Source organism: Ptychodera flava (assembly GCF_041260155.1).
Source record: "Ptychodera flava strain L36383 chromosome 23 unlocalized genomic scaffold, AS_Pfla_20210202 Scaffold_23__1_contigs__length_28996876_pilon, whole genome shotgun sequence".
In the NCBI taxonomy this organism is placed as follows: Eukaryota; Metazoa; Hemichordata; class Enteropneusta; family Ptychoderidae; genus Ptychodera; species Ptychodera flava.
This window is the reverse complement of record NW_027248277.1, coordinates 8416860-8438060: the sequence shown is the minus strand read 5'-3', so window position 1 is coordinate 8438060 and position 21201 is coordinate 8416860. Positions and strand designations below refer to the sequence as shown.

Below are 21201 nucleotides of genomic sequence, written 5' to 3'. Positions count from 1 at the left end.
TTATTCTACTCATTTAAAATATCTCCTGAATCATGTATTCCCAAATTAACAGAGGGTCAAGTATTTGCATAAAGGTCACATCAATAACATCCTAATTATAATTTAGACCTAAAAATTACGTCACAAATTTAGTCCCATGCATGTATGGATCACCATATCCTATCTTGCTTTCAAAATTTTGTTGATTTCTCGGTGTCTGGTAGCTCTAAAATATGTTTTAACTTTTCATGTTTTGTCTATTCCAACTTAGAAAACTGCAGTGTTAAGTTAATTTATCTAAGAAGGGTGTGATCTAACGGTTATTTGTACTATGGTCCTGATGGGGATCGGAGTAATAATTTAGAATTGTTACAATTTACCTGTCTCAACTAAAACAGTCAATAGGGTAATTAATCAAAGAGGGTGTTTTTGAAGGGGTTTAAATTTAGATGCCCAAATGTTACATATCCATTACCAAATATCAACCCCCAAATTTGCAGAACAGACATTTTATGAGACAGTCTTTGAATGACAGAATTGACCCCTTAGCTTCACAAAGAAAACAGACAGAAGAAGAAACCACCTAGAGCAGAAAATAATTTCTAAATGATCCTCCAGAGATAGAAGTAATACTTTTCTCAAGGCATTTTCTTCAACAATGATGGCATTATCAGTGTTAATAGGATTTAGGTTGTGAGCTGTACCTGAGTGTCAAAGCATATTACAAGAAGATGCTTCGACCTGAAGAAAAGTGACAAATTACCCTTGACATGCATCGTGCATGTACATTTTCCCTGAAGGTGTTACCATGGCAACTAATCTCTTAACAGTTAAAGCTTTTCCTTGTTTTGCAGATGATGAAAATACAGACAGAATGTACTTGTTCAGGCAGTGATTTTGAATGTAATAAATCTATATTCGATCAGTAAAGCTCTTTGAGAAACAAAATGAAACTTGTCTAAGCTGTAAAATGTGACAAAAATTGACATGCAATATCAACAAAGTATTAGGGACCGTCTCAGAATATCGCATTAGTTCAAAAAATAACAGTTTTTTTGTTTACAGAGGAGACAGTTTGACCTCAAATTGATGAACTTCATTTCTGTACTCAGTTTGGTACCAACAGATTTGTCTTTTTCGCTGCATGACTCTTTTTTCTTTTCATTTATTGATTACACCATGGAGCTAAATTAAAAAGCTCCATGGTTACGCCAATAACTTGACTATCCTCTATGGCTAGGGGCATTTTCGAATGCTGTAACAAATTGTTACATTTTACTATGTGGACGATACCAACACTTTTTAACTTTCATTTAGGGACTTAGGAAGGGGCTCCGATCTTAAGAAAAATTGCATTTGGTGAAATTATGTGACCATATGCAATAGTCATTAATGTGGCAAGAAAATATATTTCAGAAAGACAAGTCCAAAATTTGATGTTCCACTTCTGTTTGAGGCAAGCACAGATGGATTAAGTAGCCCGTGCATGCATAGGTAGGGTGTCATCAATGACCAAATAAGGTAATTTTGGGTACAGCCAAATAAAGATGGCCCCTACATGGCAGCTACTGTAATAGCAGTTGAACATGCACTAACCAACTGTCAGGAACATTGTAAAGAGTCCGCTATCCTGAGGACAAAAGCTTTAATCAAATATGTTGTCTTGTTCGTTATGTTGGTCAGTGCAAAGATGTTGACAAAAAAAAAACAATTCACTCATTTTCCAGATCATAGAAGTGATCAACTGAATGGTCCAGTTATCAAAAAATAAACAAAAATTTCAACTTTCAAAGATTCAAACCTGAATTTCTCCTCCTTTGATTACCAAATGTGATGTAGTATGTCTCACGCCCAGTTTGATAGTGGTAATCCTGCCCAGATCCTCTCAAGATGTTTTTAATGGCCTCTGTGAATGTTTAAGCCAATTTCTGAGTCAGAAAACAGACATGTTGTATAGAGGAAGGGAACCCATCTGCCCATGTATAGTGATTTCGTTTTCATTCAGTGATCATACAACAGAACATGTCTCAGTCAAAAAAGTTTCAAAAGGAATTTGAGTGCTGGTTTCTGAAGTTGCCATGAAAGTATTGAGGATTTGTCACAAACAGGTTTTCACGTGTCAGGTGGTTTTGATGGAACTAATTTTGCATCAGTGAAGTGACACCATTAACAGCGCACAGCTGAATCCCATCACAGTTGAAAATCAATCTCTCAGAATAATATACCTGGTTAATGCATTCAGGAACCAACAGAGGATTCAAGACTCGCAGTACACACTTTTTCCTAATTATATATGAACCTTCAGTGTGACCTTTCCATCCCATCGTGTGAAGTACACACACATGAAAAATTTACATGTATAAAGCCAGTACACCTATGAATATTTTTGCTTTGATTTCATCAAATATTACCTCTCACTTTGAATTCCCATCAAAACAGACTCACCTTAACACTCTACAATATGGTTTTACCCTATTGTTTTTATCTGTGTGGTTTAATCCATTTCACAAAAATGGGAAGTGATAAGCATTTTACAGTTGAAGACAGCATATCAGATATACAATATTTACAGATTACAATTTTTATTCAGTAAATATTTTATGCAGCAAAATTTTTAATTCATACACTTATGTTAATGATACATTTGAGTAGATGCATTAAAAGTGGAAATTATAGATCATAATTTACGTTAAGTAATATTACAGCATCACTAAGATTGTGAATCTAATACAAAATGATGGTGGTATTCATATACATAATTAAAAAAGTTTTTGGGTATCTAAGAACTTTTCTTTTTGTTTCTCTTTCACTTTACAGACGAACTAGGTGCAGCTTTTTTCCCAGGTGCTCCAGAGGCATGGGTACATCATCCGTAAGTACACGAAAACAGTGTCCATAATTCATTCCTAATTGATGCAGACATTTTTCTTAGAATCTTTTAACCACTTATTATCTCTAATTATTGAAGGGATTAAATCATATTGTACATCATAGCATGTGGCAACTTTGTTGATGTGATGCCTCTATATATTGATCATGAAATACATTGTTTGTAAATGAGAAAGTCGTACAGGCACTGCCCTCATCCCTTTAATTTCACAAATGTTTTATTACTGAAAAGAGAAATGTTCAGATTTGCAAAAGTCATTAGCATCAGAGTTTGAAACCCTACAACCAAAAGTAACCATGTTATGAGTTTTTGTGAAGATTTTTTGTCCATACAAATCTGAACAGATGAATGTAGCCAAACAGTTTTACAGGTAATGCAATGTGCTTTAATTGAATTTTAATGTACAAAGTGAACTATTTTATTCTTGTTAACCAATCAAATCAGATTTGTTCAGCATGTTTGTTTGTTTGTTGGGTTGCTTGTTTGTTTGTGCATTGCTTCTTTCCTAGTAGCATATATATATCTGACATATTTAAATCATCATTAGTTTGTGATTGCCTTTTATCGGTCTCTTCCGAGCAATCAGTCAGTTGCCGCTTGTTTTTAATTTCTATCTTATCTGTTTTAATAACGTGAATTTATTATTTCTTGTCTACTTTTTTCGGTGTTGCAGGTTAGCAGCGTATGCGGATTTGGGTCCTGCATTACACCACCCAGCCTTTACCCACCCAGCGTTGCACACACAGGTACAAGGCGATGTCCCCAAGATAACGTATGTGGTGGTATGTCTGTCATTTGGACCAGATTGTGCACCGACTTTGAAATGCGATAAAATCACACCCAGGGTCCCTTCTTCACTGGTAGAAAGAGAAACAAACAAACAAAGAAAAAACATATCACACAAAAAGTTTACACACTTCTCCAACTGCATGATGTGTATCACCATGGCAACCTGCTTTGACCAATTCATAAATTTGATGTCTCAGTGATAGACAGTGTATCATGTTGCCATGGATACTGATTGCATTTGCCCGCACATTGGCACTTTGGGAGCACTTGCAAATCGGAACATGAAATCAGTTTGATAGGTAGTTTACTGAGGGACCCTGTAACTGGACATTCATGATGCACTCAATTGGGAGCACCTCATCCCATCATTTTTAGAGCAACACACCCCTTTGGGACAAGTGCACAGATGTACCAATCACCATACTCCACTATCACACTTTGGAGCAAACCATTCACTCATAGGGGAGTTAATAGAAGATATTTTTGCGTATAAGGTGGCATTATAGTTAGATTAAGATAAATGCACTTTTAACACCCCTATTTAGTGATTGAGCTGTTCCAACTAGCATTAGAGTGGAAGTTTTGATTGTTATCATAGGAGGTGCTGGGTTTTCAATGCTTGTGAAAGTAGTTTTGAAAAGTTTTTATGAAACAAATGATGTGATTTTTATTTCAAAGAGAAAAGATCATATGAGTAAAATGAAAACCCGCCAGAAGTTCATAAAGTAAATTAAATTAACAGGGAACTTACCATGCATTTGATATTTGAATTTGATCAGTTAGTCCACAAATTCAGAACTGTCACGAGCACAAAAAACCCCAACACCAATATTTACTTCAGGTAACATGCATCAATTTTAACAGCCGTCATACTGATTCACCCATCTCGATTGGCTCACACGAACAACATTCTAATGACAAATGAGCACACAGACAGCCAATCAGGACCAGCGACTTGCAAATTGATGCAGGTTGCCCCTTCATTTCCAGATCCTTACTGTAGACACATATTTTTTCTTTCTTTCTTTCCTCTTTTTCTGCTTACGCCTCAGCCTCCGCCCTCCTCCCATTACTTACCATGCAGTAAATTCCAGTGATCTTACCAGACTGGCGGCCAGCGTCCCGAGATAGTCTTTCTTCAGGTACTGAAGTTAACGATCTGAGGAATCCGTTTCTGTATTTCCACCTGTAATTGTACAGTTTCTGCACTTGAGTTGACACTTGCAGCACTTAATTGGTAAATAAGTCCCCTCCCCCTCCCCTCCCCCCCAACAACAGGTGATAAACATACCCTGAGAGCATTAGGCAGCTCCCGTCTCTACCCTCTGCAAGTTATGGGGGCGCTGAAAAGCTAGAGAACCACCCCCTCAGTTAGTATTGACTGAACCCTGAAAGCGAAGGACCCTACCCCTGCTGTGAAAGGTCACACCCTAACACATCTTACTGCATTTAAGTTTTGAACAAGCCAAGTAGATGATAACACATTGTAAGTGAGGTTACCCACAATTCTCCTTGATTTGTGCACGCAGACATTGTTTGCTAAAGGCTCATTCAATTTTATTAATTTCCAAACAATTTGAAACGTACAGATTAATTTCAAGATTGTTTATGAAGAAGTTGCTCTAAAATTATTGATCATATTTAAAATGCAAGGCTGAATTAAATAAGAAGGCGATGTTTGAAGGTGCTAAAAATTGTACACTTCTCAAGGTAAAGTTATCAGCAACTAAGATGGTCTCATCATAACAACCGTCAGATGTGCAAATTTCAGTTGTCATGAACATTTGAAAAAAATCAATACCCTTTCTTTCACAGATGAAGCTAATTCTGTGAGTTTCTTTGAAAATATTATGTATTGCTGTCAAAAATATCTGTCGACAAAATTACAAAATTGCTATCTCCTCCGTGAAAAAGCTGTTGATCTTCTCATAATTCAAAGTGGGAAATAAGAAATGACCATCAAAGCAATGCTGTCAGAATTTTGAAATATGGACCAAGCCGTTTTGTGTACAGAAAAAATTTGCTTCAGTTCAATGAGTGATCTCAGTGTGTACAGATCATGATGAATTATGAGTAATATCACTTACCATTCAAATACCCATATTCCCACTCTGTTGCAATTCGTTTAGATGGTCGGCTGTTTAAAAATTTAAGGGTGCTAAATATTATGAGGGATAATTTTTAGCAATGTTTTAGAAATTTGGTGAAAATGTAACGCTATTTTGCAGAAGTTACGGCAATTTTTTAAAATTAGAAATTCGATGAGAATCTTAACCATTGTATCTCCATTGAAAAATGATCTCATGCTGACATCATAGTGGCCAGGAAAAGTCACGTCAATCTATCCAAAGTCCAAAAATAGTAGTCTAAGGTATGTATTTACAGACCTGTAAATTCACAAACACAGACAAATTTGAATATAAATACAGGACATCCGTTACAACTGCTGTATTATTAAAACTAGATAGACCAGTAGAACAGTACAAAAAGTCACTATGTGTAAAAAAATCAAAATGACCATTCCACAGATAAGTCATCTTAAGGATCCCTACAATCTTAAGGTACTCTTAACAGAAGGAAACAAAAAGCACTCAATTAAGACAAGATCTTCAGAAACTAATCGTCCTTGTACCAGCTAAGAAATGGCTCATAAATGTCTCAGATGTCTAGTTGTGTCAAGGTATAGTATTCTAATAATGTCACAGCAGACCAATGGTTTGAGTCTCAGAAATCACCAAGGGCTGCTGAACACTGTCTGCAAGGCATTACCTTATAGTGCCCCAAAATGAATCTTGCAGCACCCAGCTGATTGGTCGAGCCCGTTCTCGTGTCCTTGTTCTGGGGTTTATAACACATAGAAAAGTGTCTTGTCAATCCTTATTCAAAACCTTGACAGGTAAATAGTTATGTCACGCGAGTTTTTCCCATTACAGTTAACACTAAAATTTACAGGTATAGAAACCAAACACACCTTACTTTGCAAGAGCCTAATATAAGAAGGTATGAACCCACCATCATGACCAATCTTTTTTGAGTTAAAAGTATAGTCCCTCAAAGCCCATGAAGTTTTCTTAACAAGTAGATCATGTCCAGCATTTTGTCATCCCCCTCCCCCAAAATCCAAGAATAGACAAAAACAAACCCCAGACATATACCGGCATAATATTTCTGTTAAAACAAAAATACTTGCACATGTGAAATCAGAAGAAAGGCATAACTATGTATCATACCACTCCAAGTGGTATACACAGGCTTTGGGCAGTATAGATATTATCAACTTTATCACACAGATAATTCGGTTGTAGAGATTAGACTTCAATGAAAGTTGTGGATTAACTTTTAACTACATACAGAGCAGGAATTCAGAATGGTACTTGATGAAATAAGACTTATTGTTTTCAAAGAGAATCGAGCATTGTTAAAATCAAGTCAATCTTTACAAGACAATTGCTAAGTTCTCTGTTGTCTGTTGGTAAAAGGGTTTGTGTAGGTCATATCTACATATTATACCCTATGCCCTTTCTTCTAGGCTTTGACTCCCAGCAACCTGTGGAATAACAGTATAAGGAGCAAAAAAGTTGAGGCGTGACTGTTCGAGAAACAAACGACCAGATTAGTATGGCCCCCATATATGCAAATTGAGTGACAACTGACTCATACATAGCATGGTATAAGACACAAGGCATGTTTGACTAACCTCGTTAAAGAACTAAATATAATACGAACTAAGCAACTTTGGCAGGTGAAATCTGTAAAAATAATCGCAAATCACTTTCTAGGCACCTAGAGCATCCACAGTCACTGATTTTTAGTTTGCTGAAGAGAAGGACGTCTATCCATGAAAGCACAGGAGGTGTAAAAAAAACCTGTAAAAGCAAATTTACATTCAGCATTGGTGCACTTGTTATTTTCTTCTTGGTTTAACCGTTCTTCATCCTCTGTTAGTTTTTAGGAGCTGCTATTTATCCTGTATTTTCTGTCTTTATGTAAAAAAAAATGGGCTGATGCGATAATATTGTCCACATTTGTGTTCCTTTTTTTCGTTTTTTTAATATTAAGTTGAAGACACGTATCACTATTGCACACATTGGACACGATTCTGGTGATGATGACAACGACATCGCATGCTGTGACTATTTAACCGAAAAGATACGTTCTTTGTTTTGTACCCACAGCCACACCCCGCCCACCCAGCAATTGCACCCGCTCACCCCCATGCACCCTTACCACAGCCGCCTCTACCAACCAGCGTTGCGAATGCAATGGCAGCAGTGACAGGAGGACACGCCCCCTGCTCCACCCTTTTTGTGGCCAACCTGGGAACCCATACGTCAGAGCAGGAGCTCAGAGAACTTTTCGCCGGGTGAGTGCATGGTCTTGGTTGGTTAAAGCCTGTCATGTGGCCAATGATTTCTTTCCAAATATGGTCATATGCTAAAAGCACGGGTGTTCAATGCATGGCTTTGATTGTGTTAGGCCTATCATGTGGGCAATGATTTCTGTCCAAATATGGTAATATGCTAAAAGCACCAAGCGGTGACTTGTACAGAGGCCAATATCCATGATGTCAAGTTATCACCATCCAAATTCTTTATAAAAGGCCGTATTTCTTAAGCTAATACAAATATGCGCCTCATGATATGAAAAGCGAAGCATATACAGTGAGTTGATTTTTGATGGGATAAATTTTATCATGTCAACTGAACATTCAAATCTGGCAGTAAGCCCCAAAATGCATAAATTAAGAGATTTATCAACTAAACCTTAATAAAATGTTGGACAATTATTTTGAATAGTGTTTGAGTATGGGCTTAACATCCTGGTATACCATTTGAAGGAAGTCAATAATTTCTTTTTTAAACATTTAAAAAGTGGATATTCTTGACAAGTGTTTGTCTAATGACAGCACAGTTTTTCTTTATTCTGAAACACAACTTTCATGAAATCATGCATTTCACATGACATGTCATTGAAACATAAGCCAACAGATCCGAATAGTGTGCTTGAAGAAAAACTTTTCTTTGAATTTATGTTTTTTGACAAATTATTTTCATTCAAATTCTTTTTCATATTTTTTAAAAACTATTATTAAAATCATGCTATTTCATAAATTAATTACTAAAATTATATTATACTCATCCAGAAGGTGACTAAGTGGAATGTGGAATTTGTAATCTGTCAACAAAATGACTGCAATCGTGTCATTGTAATTTGGATCAGAGGAAAAGCAATGCTGATCGCACAACAATGACCTAAACAAAATCTAAAAATACTTACAGTCTTTGTGAATGCATGGTGTTATATCTTTCTCCATGAATGCTTCAAAAAATTCCACAAAATTGATGTACAAATTCATGATCTACTCACCAGAAGTTGACTGCAGATTATTGATTCTTGATTAATTCTGACCTTTTTATTTTCTTTGCTAAGGTTGCCAGGATTCAGTAGATTACGATTTCACAATAAGGGTGGAGCCCCTTGCTGCTTTGTAGAATTTCAAGTAAGTACAACTCTCTTTTGAAATTCAAAATTCAAATAAATACACATGTTTGGAAATTTAAAATTCAAATAAATACACCTCTTTGGAAATTCAAAAGTAAAATAAATACACCTCTTTGGAAATTCAAAATTCAAATAAATTTTTGAATTTCAAGTCAGTCATCTTTTGAAATTGAAAATTCAAGTAGGGAAAACTTTTGAAATTTGAAAGTCAAGTACATAAATATAAATTTTTACTATAACCCAAACAGGATTCGAACCCCCACACACTCACGGCAACGTCGCGTAGCTGCTAGGCCTCACACAAAACCAGTGGGCCTCCGCTAATATAATTCTTTCGAAATTCAAGATTCAATTCAGCAAAATTTTCAAATTTTAAGATTAATTTAGTTAATTTTGAGATTTGAAATTCAATTTGGTAAAACCTTAAAAATTCAAAATTCAACAATGTAAAATCTTTATGAATTTGCAATTTAAGTCAACAAACATGTTTATAAATGGAATTTCAAGGAAATAATATCATTTGAAGTTAAATTTTTCAAATTTTAAGGGATACATAATTTTGATGTACGAGTTTTTATAAAGTGAAATTTTGATGTACGAGTTTTTATAAAGTGAATTCAACTAATCTAACACGTTCATTGCTGGAAGTTGCCAAAAATGGAATCAAAATACACATTTTAGAGGGCAGAGTGACTTTTTGACCTTTTTTCAAACCAATTTATATCTTGTTACTATTTGTGCAGTTGTGTGACATATATGACCTTGTGTTGTAAAATAGGTCAACACAAACTCCATAGAGGTTTATCCCTCGTTAATCAACAGCTTCCCACGGGAATTTAAAGTGTAATAGTAATTTATGGAAATATCAGGTCATAATGTTTTCCATAACATAGGAACACTGTACAAATGAATGTTATAGTTTTCATGAACAATAATGAATTACATCAGTCAAATGTGTCCAAATTTATGAAAAAAAAAATTTCCTGAAAAAAATTAGAAGTGGGAGTCACAAATGTATCATTAATCATGCCAAAAATATTCACTGCATTCAACACTATCGTAGCTCTCAGAATCTGTCACGTAATTTGAATTTTGAGTACGCACACAGTATTTGAAGTCTGTTATATCAATTATTGTTATTCCTGTGCATAAAGTATACACAAGAGCTTTAGAACGTGACTTTTGCTATACTGGCAAATGTGTGTATGTCTGAGTGAGGTGGGTACTGTCACTTTACCAAGTGGATTTAAACAGTTCTTCCCAATGTTGTGTACGTTTTTGCCATTAAATTGCAATTCTAACTCTGTGTGAAAAAGACATGAGCCCAACACATATGGATTTGTCTTCAGACGTTCAAATGTAATCATTTGCACATAAGTGTTTAAAAGTGGGACACATGGCTGGCTTGTGAGTAATGTGCCATAAATGCCAAGTGTTGATTGCAAAAGTGATTCTTGGATTTCAGTGCAATTATTAGCAGTGACATGATTTGCCACCAACAAAGCAACTGAGTAAGAAACAAGGAATTCAGTTCAGTGTTTGTGCATCTGAATCAGAACTTTATTGAGAGAGAGAGAGAGAGAGAGAGAGAGAGAGAGAGAGAGGGAGAGAGAGAGAGAGATAGTTAACGTTTACCAGATTATACTGATCAACACATCTTGATGATTTGAAAGTATGTGATTTTTCAACACATCAATACAGCACAAATAGCCGCAGATCAGTTAAAAATGTAGCCAAACTGAAGATTGAAATTGAAGACATTTTATTTGAATAATTAGTAACCTAGGGAGTCAACTTATACATTACTTATTTAGAGCCCCTAGGAAAATCACCTTTAGTTCGCAATCAAAGATATGGGTCCATTAATTATAAGTCATCCCGAAATGTAAAGGCATTTCTGCAAGTCTACCTGTCAATGTATGGTGCATACTGTAAATATGAACATGCAATAAACTCTGTCATCTTTTTTGTTAGGTAGTGGTACAAGAGTGAAATAAAGTGAAATTTTTCATTCATGTATTTGTAAATGATTAATCTTATAATCTAATACCTGTTTGGTTTTCTTTACTTTTTCAGAGCATTGTATTCGCAAACCAGGCACTCAGTCAACTGCAGGGATATGTTATGTTGTCTAGCGATAGGGGAGGGCTAAGAATAGAATTTGCCAGAAATAAAATGGGAGATGTAAGTATCTGTGATCAAGTTGATCTAATGTGGAAGATCAGTTGATGAGAAAATATTGCAAGAATTTAGGATAGCAACTTATCAACGCTCGTATGCCACACAATATCTGGGATCTGGTGTTTGAAGACTACACAAATAGATGTTGTGTTAGCTAGACATGGACCATATAATTTGAACATCCATCCAACATATACAAATTCTGACATAGGGTGTTTGAAGTGAATGAGCATAAACAATGAAACATTCAAATATGGATATTTTTCTCTGATACGTGCACTGGTTTCCACAGTGCAGCCATTACAGACAATTATGTTACTGCAAATTTGCCTCATGATAACTGTTAGAAAGCTAAACATCCTGCCCTAACAAAACACTATGGCTTTCCTTTGTCATGCAAATGTTTTAATAATCCATAGCCTTCCTCTATGGAGAAAATGTTTATTATGCTACAATGTTTCCATGACAGGCATATATAGGAATGTTTGCCTCATTGTTGCCAACTTGGTCATTTTTTTGCTACTTTGTACATGGTTTGCTCAATGCATTCTTGTTCATTGTACACAATATCCATGGATGGATAATTAGTTACATAGTTCAAAATGCATCCATAATATACATGTATCAATGATTATTGTTGCCAAGTGTGTTACAGTGTTTATAGTTTGATGAATATTTGTTACATTGTTGATGTTACTCCATTGTATTCAGTTTCACAAATGCTTTTTGTTGTAATTGTTATTGTAAAGTTTATTAGTATTGCAAACACACACACACACAGTAATATCTGCATGGATACATATTTCAAGTGTGCTACATTTTCAGTATCGAAAGTATAAGTTATTTTAAGGTTGTAATTATGCTTCAAAAGAGAAGACTTAATTTAAAGTTACCTCAAAGAAATGTTCAGCCATTGTCTTTTGAAATCCAAATAATATCAGGAGTCGCAGTGCAAAGTTTGGTACTGGAGAAATGAATTACCTGACATTTACCAATATTTGAAATTCAAAATAGCCACCATCCCTGTTTTACCTCTATGGGGAAAAATAAAATTTTAGAATTTTGAAAAAACTGAGACAGGGAAAGTTGTGCTTACACCAACAGCTTTAAATCGAGCCTGCACTGAGTGGTAGATTACAAAAGAATTGTAAAATGTATTGAGTTTGAATATCTCTCCGAGAAGCACATTCTTCCGTCAGTTCTGATATGCTTTTACACATGGAAATGTGAGGTCTAGCTCGAAGTCTGTGGGCATATGAATATCAAAACAGAAACAGCAGGCTGTCGAGTTATTGGTAGGTTGTTATGTATATTGTGGAGTGAACACACTTGCCTAGCCAACCAGTAACTGCTGCCGAGAAAAGCCAAAGGAGTCTAAATGAAGTCTTAGTAAAATAGTGAAACATGGGTATATGTATATATGTCTGTGTGGTATTTATGGTATGTATGCATGACTTTTTGTGTGTCTGTCTGTCTGTCTGTCTGTCTGTCTGTCCTATATTGTATCAAAAAATTTTGTCAATTTTCTCATGCATTTTCTTTTCTCATCTTGCAGACACAGAGTAGACTGCTTGACAACAACACAGTAACTGCAGTTGGCCACTAGATCAGCACCAATGCACCTCACACAGCCAAAAAATAATTGACTGAAAAAAAAAAATACAAAAACCTTGATTCACAAATTCCATTCAGATCACCGTAGATAACGGTCTGAAATGTTCCTACCTCCATCAGTAAGCCGCAACCTTTGACCCCACCACAGAAAGACATTTATATACGGAGGTCTTGTCATCATGGCAACAAGTGGATCAAGTGACTAGAGCGATGATTAGCACAAAAGTAATTGAACAGATCATCAGTATAAAAATTGAATTTATTGATAGAGATGCTTTTATACCATTATGTCATTTTCTTTTTTCTTGTTTAACATTTCCATCCCTACTTTTCCTTTGTGTACTAGTTTAAATTGTTGCTGTCTTTGGGTGGGCCAGCAACATTACAGGGAAAATAGGGATGGTCATATTGGAATATTGTTGAGTTTTCTTTGTGATCATCGCCTAAATCTTCATAGGTGAAAAGAAGTGTTTATTTATTTTGAAGCCATTGTTATAGCTTGGTTGTGAACAAGGATTATAAGGGTGGCGAGTGCTAGCATTTTGTACTAAATTTACTTTTTGTTTTCCTTTTTTTGTACTTGATGAAGTCAAGGATACAAGTTTTACAAACTGTAAGGATTGGCAAAGAAAGCCAAATCAAATTTATTATTTTTTTTTATTTGAAAGAGAATTGCATATATACAAAAAATTGAGGCTAGTTTGAAATTAATGCTCTGATATTGGTGTTGAAATGGAGTTCAGGTATGGCATAACATGTGTAATTTGCATAACAATTGTCATCTGCTCATGAATAATTGATATGCTCATCCAGCCAGGACCTTTCATTGGTTGATCTCTCACACTCAATATGAGCAAATTTTATAGAGCATACTTGTCCTTGATCATGATAAAGAGAAACCTGCCTCCCCTTGGTTTGAAATGGTAAAGTCTAAATGAACAGTCCATGGAGTACTCAATTTGAGATAAGGGGGAGGCAGAGTTTACTTGCAAGGGACCAAGTTATGAAGCAAAATAGTCCCTCTGGTCACAAAATGAGGACAAACTTACAGAGGCATGACACAAAATAGTAGTTTATGTCAGTAAAATAAACATTGCAGCACCATGACATGAAACAAACTCTAGAGAATATACCATTTCATTATTTACCAAAATGTTAGAAGCTCTCATTCTAACAAATCTCATTGGCTATGTACAGTCAGACAAAATTTGCATATCGTGAGGTGCCCCAGATTTGCAGTGAATCAATTGTCCTGAACTTCTGGGATTTCTCAGTGGTTCAAGATTGATAAATGAAGTCCAAGGGAGACAAAGTTGCTTCTGCTTTGTTTTATTTTCTGTTCCCTTATAAGCTGCTAATAGGATATTTGTAGTTTGACAGAGCCACTGCACTTGTAAGCTGACCACCCCTTTCATCTCCTGATAGTGGTATTATCCCATTGTGGATAAATCCGTAAAAAGGAAAGTAGGAGTGAAAGGATTAGGGTATATGTTTGGAAAACACAATAAATTTGGTCATTTTCTGTAAGTTACTGTAAATGGTAAAAGGCACGTTTCAAAAAGGCTAGAAACTGTCTGCTGTTTTTGTATATTTTAGGGTGTGGAATCCATGGAGGAGACACTTTGCTATGTTTCAAGACTTGACCGATATAACCCACTTTTCAAATTACCGAAATTTTAGAAAGATAAGCTTACAGAGAGCGACTTTGTCCCCTTGAGATGAAAATAATTTACGGACAAGAGAATATGGGGTCACCTTTTCTAGAAATGTGGAATCTCTTTGATGAAACGAGGCAGGCGTAGTCTGCACATTTTCTAAGTTTCTAAAGTGAATGTCTGAGATGTAAATGTTGTAAATTCTATCCAAGTGATGATAGATTAAGGTTGTTTTTAGCGAGCAACATCAAACATGTAGTCTTTTTGTCATATTCTGTAGAGTAAACCCCCCTAATTTGTTAGTGTTGTGATCAAAGTCATTGGAGCATATCATGAGCCCTGTCCATAAAATATGGATGTAGGAATGATAACAAGTTTCGCAAGTATGGGAAAAGTTGTGAAAAGAATAATATCATCACAAATAGTTGAAAGGTCATATTTTTCATGGTCAAATACAATTATGCGTAAAGATTGTTACTTGCTCGCTCTCTTGCTAAGATTGTGACTAGTTACAGACAAAGGATTTGTTATTCAAGTCAAATTTTGCATTTGCGTAACTTTATTACATGTGTTATTACATGTACAACTAAAGTGTATTTTACTTGGTCAGAAAGACTGTCATCATCAGTCTGGGGGCAACTCTCATTGGCATCATAGTGGATATACGCTGATTACTTTGTCATGTACATAGCATGTGATCATCATTTGAATATCATGTGCTTACTTTGTATACTGCATGTGATGGTCATGTGGACATCATACGATGATCATGAGGGCAGCATGTGAAGGAGTTTTGCATATATATGAAATGAATTCTTTTCGATTCAAACTTATGTCTAGAAGTTGTTTTAATTTGCAAATTTATTTGAACCTTAACATCTCCATCTTTGAATAGTACAACAACCGAAAGTAACATTTGTGAAAGTATTTCAAAGAACACCACTTGAAATTGCAGTGCAGAGTAGGGATGACATGAATGCTACCAATTTTGTAATTTTATAATTTTATCTGTGCCTCAACAATATCGTTCAAGAGGGATTTAAGTTTCATTTCTGTACTACTTTTGCAGGTAAACTTTGAGAGAATTTTGATAGAGTTTTTAAAACAAATTCTTGATCATTCCTCTTTCATATAACATCTTAATAAAATAAATCAGTGTTTGAAGTATATTTCATGATTGTTTTGATCCTTCGTCACAAGTCGGCAGAAAGCTAAGTTTGACGGACAGTTACTTTTCTGTCCCTATATTGTGCTTGGTATGACCCATCTCACCATTGAAAACTACAGAGGTTATTGTATTATTCATGCAATGATGGGGGTGTTCTAGGTTCTCAGCAGTAAACATTCATGTATAACACACAGTACACGCTAGAACTGACCTAAAAGCAACAGTTTTTGTGAAGTGTCATCCAAAAAATGACTTTTTCATGCTTGTAAGCAAACTGACAAAATAAATACTTCTTAACTGTCAGGCTCATGTAAATATTGACTATGACAAAGAAGTGTACATTCAGCAAGATCTCAAATATGCTATTTATTTCTAATTGTTATCAAAAATATCAAAAATCTTGCCCAAAATTGATAAAGAAAATCTTTACAGATGAGAAAAATTTTGAATTTTTTTTTGATGGATAAAGATTAAGAGATTTAATACTGAGTATAAGTGTTATTCCTGAAATTTTTTCTCTTAGGTTGTAATAAAATGAACTGATCAAGATATTGACTAAATCTTGATGAGTATTTGGTGAAAAAATTCTCAAATTTTATGAAAAAACAAAAGTTGTAGTGTAGGAAAAACAAAGTTGGTTGATTTTGAATTTATATATCAATGTGTATAGTGACCTTATGTAATATTCAAATTTGCAGTCATACCCCTTAGTGCAGTGTCTTTTTTGTGATTGAGCTATTTTTCATTCTCCCAGGTGGTCTCTTTTTCATGGTTGTAGATTCATTCCTCCAGTGAACTTTTTTCAAAAAAATTTCTGTGGAGACGTGCAATTGTTTTTGTGTGTCCTTCTCTTGAATTTTTTTTGTGAGTGGGAGTTTTTGGGGAGGGGGAGCATGTCAAAGGTCAAAGAGTAGAAAAAATGTAGAATTCTTGTAGAATTTATGTTCCTTTGCTCAAATATTGGAAATTTGATTGTTAAGTCCATGGGAAAACCCCACTCACATAATAAATTCAGCTGTTTTTTCAAAAAAGGAGAATTTATAATTAGATATTACCTCTGACCTTTTGAACTTCGAACCTTGATACAACTTGATTTGATTTGATTTGACCTGACAAGGTGAATTTGTATCATGAGATTGAAACATCAATAATATCATTGGAATAGGTTTTTATCATCTGCATTTTACTGTTCCTTTATATTTTAATAAAATGATGGAACTTTACAAATTGTATGTGTGTGTCTTGTTATTCATCCCACCCTCTGTCAAATCGTGACAGTTCACATGAGGCCATTTGATAACTCAACCCATTTACCTCTGTGGTTTGGCTCAAAGCTGTTGTTATTAATAGTGGTTTTGGACCTAATAACACAGAATTAGGGGTGAACAGAGTAATGTGATGGTACTCTCAAATAATGGACTATAATTAATGTCCTGTTAAGATAGAATTCACCTTAGGGACAGATATTCGGGTTCTCAAACTTTTACAATTCTTTCTGATCTACCACATCTAGAGTTAATTTTAAAGCTTTAGGTGTAAGAAGACTTTCACAGCCTTAGTTTTTCGAAAATCTAAAATTTTATTTTTACAGTTAGCACCGCGATGGCAGCCATTTTGAATTTCGATTATCAGTAAATCTTGGGTAATTTGTATCTCTAATACCAAAATTTTTATTCTCGATTATAAAAGAGAATGGTTAAAAGATTCTGTGAGGAAAGTTTGAGCAAAAATTTAAGTCTTGCACCTTCAAGGTGCATACCACTTTAACAGGTCTTCAATCAGTAATGATAACGATGGGTTTGGGCTAAACCATTGTAGTGAAAGGGGTGATTGGCATATAAAGACTAGATACCAAGTTCCATTTGTTGTCATAAGTCACCGTAGACCTAGTTTTTGAACACTTGAAAATACTTGCCACTCATTGTACTCTGGAAAAAAATTACCATTTTTCGTTGGACAGTGCAGTAAGTGCATGTACATCTTGAGTGTTGCAAAACGGTGCAGAATGTGCGTCGGGGACACAAATTCAAACTCAAATTTTACAATTCTTTTCTGGTCTACTGCTTCTTGTGGCTCATTTTGAAGCTCTTGAACACCAAAAATTTTCACCATCTTAATTTGTAGAAAATCGAAAACTTTATCATCCCCATTGAGTTAACTCGGCGATGGCAGCCATTTTGAATTTGAAATATCAGTAAATGTTAGGTAATTTGTTTCTCTTGTACCAAAAGTTAAAGGTTGACCTTTGATTCTTATTCTTGATTTGATAAGACAAGTGGTTGAAAGTTTCATTGCCAAAATTTTAGCAAAACTTTATCATAAACTTTAGAGGCGCATACTACCTTAATGACTACATGAAAATTGAAGGTGACGTCACTAGTTTTATACAGTACAGGCAACAACAGCTTTAAACCTTAGCCTGTTGACTTTGCATGATAGCGCTCTGTCCAAATATTGAACAAGTGTCATATCACAAGGAGTTTTGAAACATTTACTATTGATTACTGCTCAATTCTTGAGTGTACAAGTGGCACTCGAAATCATCATCCCAAACTTTTGAAAAGATTGCATTTTTTCTTCAAGGGCAGTCTCTTGCAGTTGGAAGATGATGTTTTTCCATTGGTGTCAAAGTACTTCATTCATGGAGTGCAAGTGCACGGATATTCTGACTTAATTAAAATTTCCAAACCAAAGTACTCTGTATGACAGTGAACTAACTCATCTCCACAAAGGATCCATCAATATTAGGAAAAGATCAGACAGGGCACAAAATCAAAGCATCAAACAAGCAATTTTCTGCACTTTGGATTGATATGGAGTCACTCAGTTCATTGACTTTACAAGTACACAGTCCCTCCACCTTTGGTGGAGGGACTGTGGCTTTACAAGTAGACTGGAGTGAATGGGTTTTACCATGGAGGTAGTAGAGAAGGAGTCACAACTGAGATAATTACGTTTATTACTATTGTTCACCATTGGTTTAATCCCTTTATGTCCATTGTTTAAAACCCCTTTCCCGCCATCTGCGTTGCCGACGGTACCTTCGCAACCGAACCGAGTGAAATTAACCTGGGTTTGCTAATGCGACTCAGTTTCTCCACAGTGTCATAACACATGCGCAAAGACTGTATTTGCGTAGCTTGGGTCAAGTGCGTCATGATAGTGTAATGCGCCAGTCAATGTAAACCCCCCCCCCCCCCCCCCCCCACCTCGGGCGATACGGGAAAAATGTGGGGGATTAGACCGTGTGTGCCATGAAACTGTGCCCGAGGGGGTGGGGCAATTGCCTCGTTTTGATCCCCCTATTCCTTTGACGGACAGGCCAGAATATGTTCGTAAATAACTACGCATGCGCACGTATGCAGGGCCTGAAAATTACCCGAGGTCCCGGACCAGTGTTTTTATCCCGAACCAGTACTAATTACCCCTAAAAAGTCCGCAGACCAATACAAAAAAGGAGCCAATTTATTTTGCAAGGGAATGTCCAGTGCTTTTCCCAGATTGTGTTCTAGTGTCTTTTGACGAAAAATTAGAAACTACGTCCCCCCCAAAATACCGAAGTTACTGAAAACATTGGGTAGCAGAGACGCACTAAAGCCAGTTACACTAAAACCAAGAGCCCATTCCATTGAGAGACTACGTCTTATAGGTACAAAATTACAATAATTATCGCGTCGATCAAACATTTAAAATTTAGTCTATTTCTTTCATCACAACATAAACTCTAAAGGAAAATCATTTACTCTATTACAGTTTGCGATTCATGATATGAGCCAGGCGATGTGCGTCCACCAGCCACTGCACTGCAAAATCAAATGACGGGCCACGTACTCATTTTACATGTAAAATTTCATGTGGTAAAAACCAGACCATAGCCTCAGCTAAAAATATCAGCAACCCCAAAATTGTGTGAAAATATTATATCTCTGTCTATTAAAGTAGTATTTTGCAGTAAAATTCTCTGGAAGGAGTCTCATTACAACTTTCCGATCGTCCGTGGCAAGCAAGCTTCTGAATTTAGAAGGTCACCATGCTGAATTCTTTATATAGTCAAGACCCCCTAGCTCGATTGTAGTTGACCTTAACAAGAACCGCCTAGCTTGTCAAACAGCGTTATGGCAATTTGCTATTGCTATCAAAGGAAAAAGAAGTCCCTCTCAGATATTTGGTGTTTTCAACCTATTTTTTACAATTTAAATGGAAAAGAATCAACCGCTGGGCAATTATAAAAATGAAGTGAATTTTATAGCATAGTAAAAAACATGTCAAGTGTGTGTACAAGAACTTGAGAACACTACCAAGTAAATGTTTATGCAGTGTGTCTGTATTAAAAAGATTGGCAGTTTATGCTGTATGTAAATCCCAAGCAAATCTGATAGAAATGCATATATAACATGAGTATGAGAATGAATCATTCTTGTATTGTTATGCAAATTTTTGAGGACCAGTGGATTTTACCTTTGGACCAGTGAAAAAAAAAACAGGTCACTGGTCCTGGGACCAGTGGAAAAAACAGAATTTTCAGGCCCTGGTAATGGATGTTGTTGTTCAGAGCGGTAGCATGGCGAAAGGTGGCTGTCAAGGCCATGGGGCCGGTAAGCAGCTTTTCGACAGGCTATTGATGAACGCGATGCAGCAATATTCAGAGGTGTGTATGACAGTATATTTGTGATTGATGGGCAGATCGTCCATGTAGCCGACACGAACACGAAGTGTCTGTTACCGGCTACCAAAAACTCCGAAAAATAGTAAAGAATGAGCTACAAAATCACTATCAGTTTTAAGTTGCAGGTAGAATAAGTCTGTGCCTTTGTAAAAAATACTATAAAAATAGTAGAAAGTGAAGAACCAGCTGAAAGTTAGTTGAGGAGACCTTAACCGCATATCATTTGCATCTCATTGTCGGCTACATGGACTGTGTGCCGATTGAGGGCTTAAATATCGATAACTAAATAAACGATTTTCATCCGCCGTGTATTCTTATTTTTTGGAAAACTGAACATACCATACGCAAAATTTCCCGCATTTTCCCACGTGAGCGTGACATTTCGGATGTTCACGATGCGTCATCGACATGGTCCAGCACTAAAAAGACCTCCGGGTCAACTCTATTTTTGATAAAGCTTAAAGGGACAAAGTCAGCCATTTTTCATGAATTTTGTTTGATACTACTTATTTTGTTTGACATGTTGAAAGATACTGAATGAATGAGTGACCATACATATATTCGACCCCAGTTTTATACAAATTAAGTAAAACCATCGCGAAAACGAATTAATGGTCATGACCATTAATTCATCATTTCGTGATGGTTTGCATGTATCGTGTCTAAAACCGGGGTCGAATATAGCATGGTCAGCCATTCTTTCGGTATCTTTCGACATGTCAAACAGTATCTCACATCAAACAAAATTCATGAAAAA

General features: G+C 35.8%; 1 protein-coding gene across 2 annotated transcripts in view; it reads left to right on the top strand.

The window, feature by feature from the left end:
* The window catches only part of LOC139124165 (RNA-binding protein, mRNA-processing factor 2a-like), a 30285-nt gene extending 13275 nt beyond the window's left edge, over window positions 1–17010 (top strand). Inside the window, exons 5-10 of one of the 2 annotated variants that reach the window (XM_070690311.1) lie at window positions 2797–2851; window positions 3543–3615; window positions 7834–8021; window positions 9089–9158; window positions 11237–11344; window positions 12897–17010. In XM_070690311.1, the coding sequence (XP_070546412.1) occupies window positions 2797–2851; window positions 3543–3615; window positions 7834–8021; window positions 9089–9158; window positions 11237–11344; window positions 12897–12947 (545 nt within the window). In that variant the 3' untranslated portion in view covers window positions 12948–17010. Of the gene's footprint in view, window positions 1–2796; window positions 2852–3542; window positions 3652–7833; window positions 8022–9088; window positions 9159–11236; window positions 11345–12896 lie in introns of both variants that reach the window. The other variant, XM_070690310.1, reaches the window with a different exon arrangement.
* Window positions 17011–21201: the final 4191 nt, after the last annotated feature.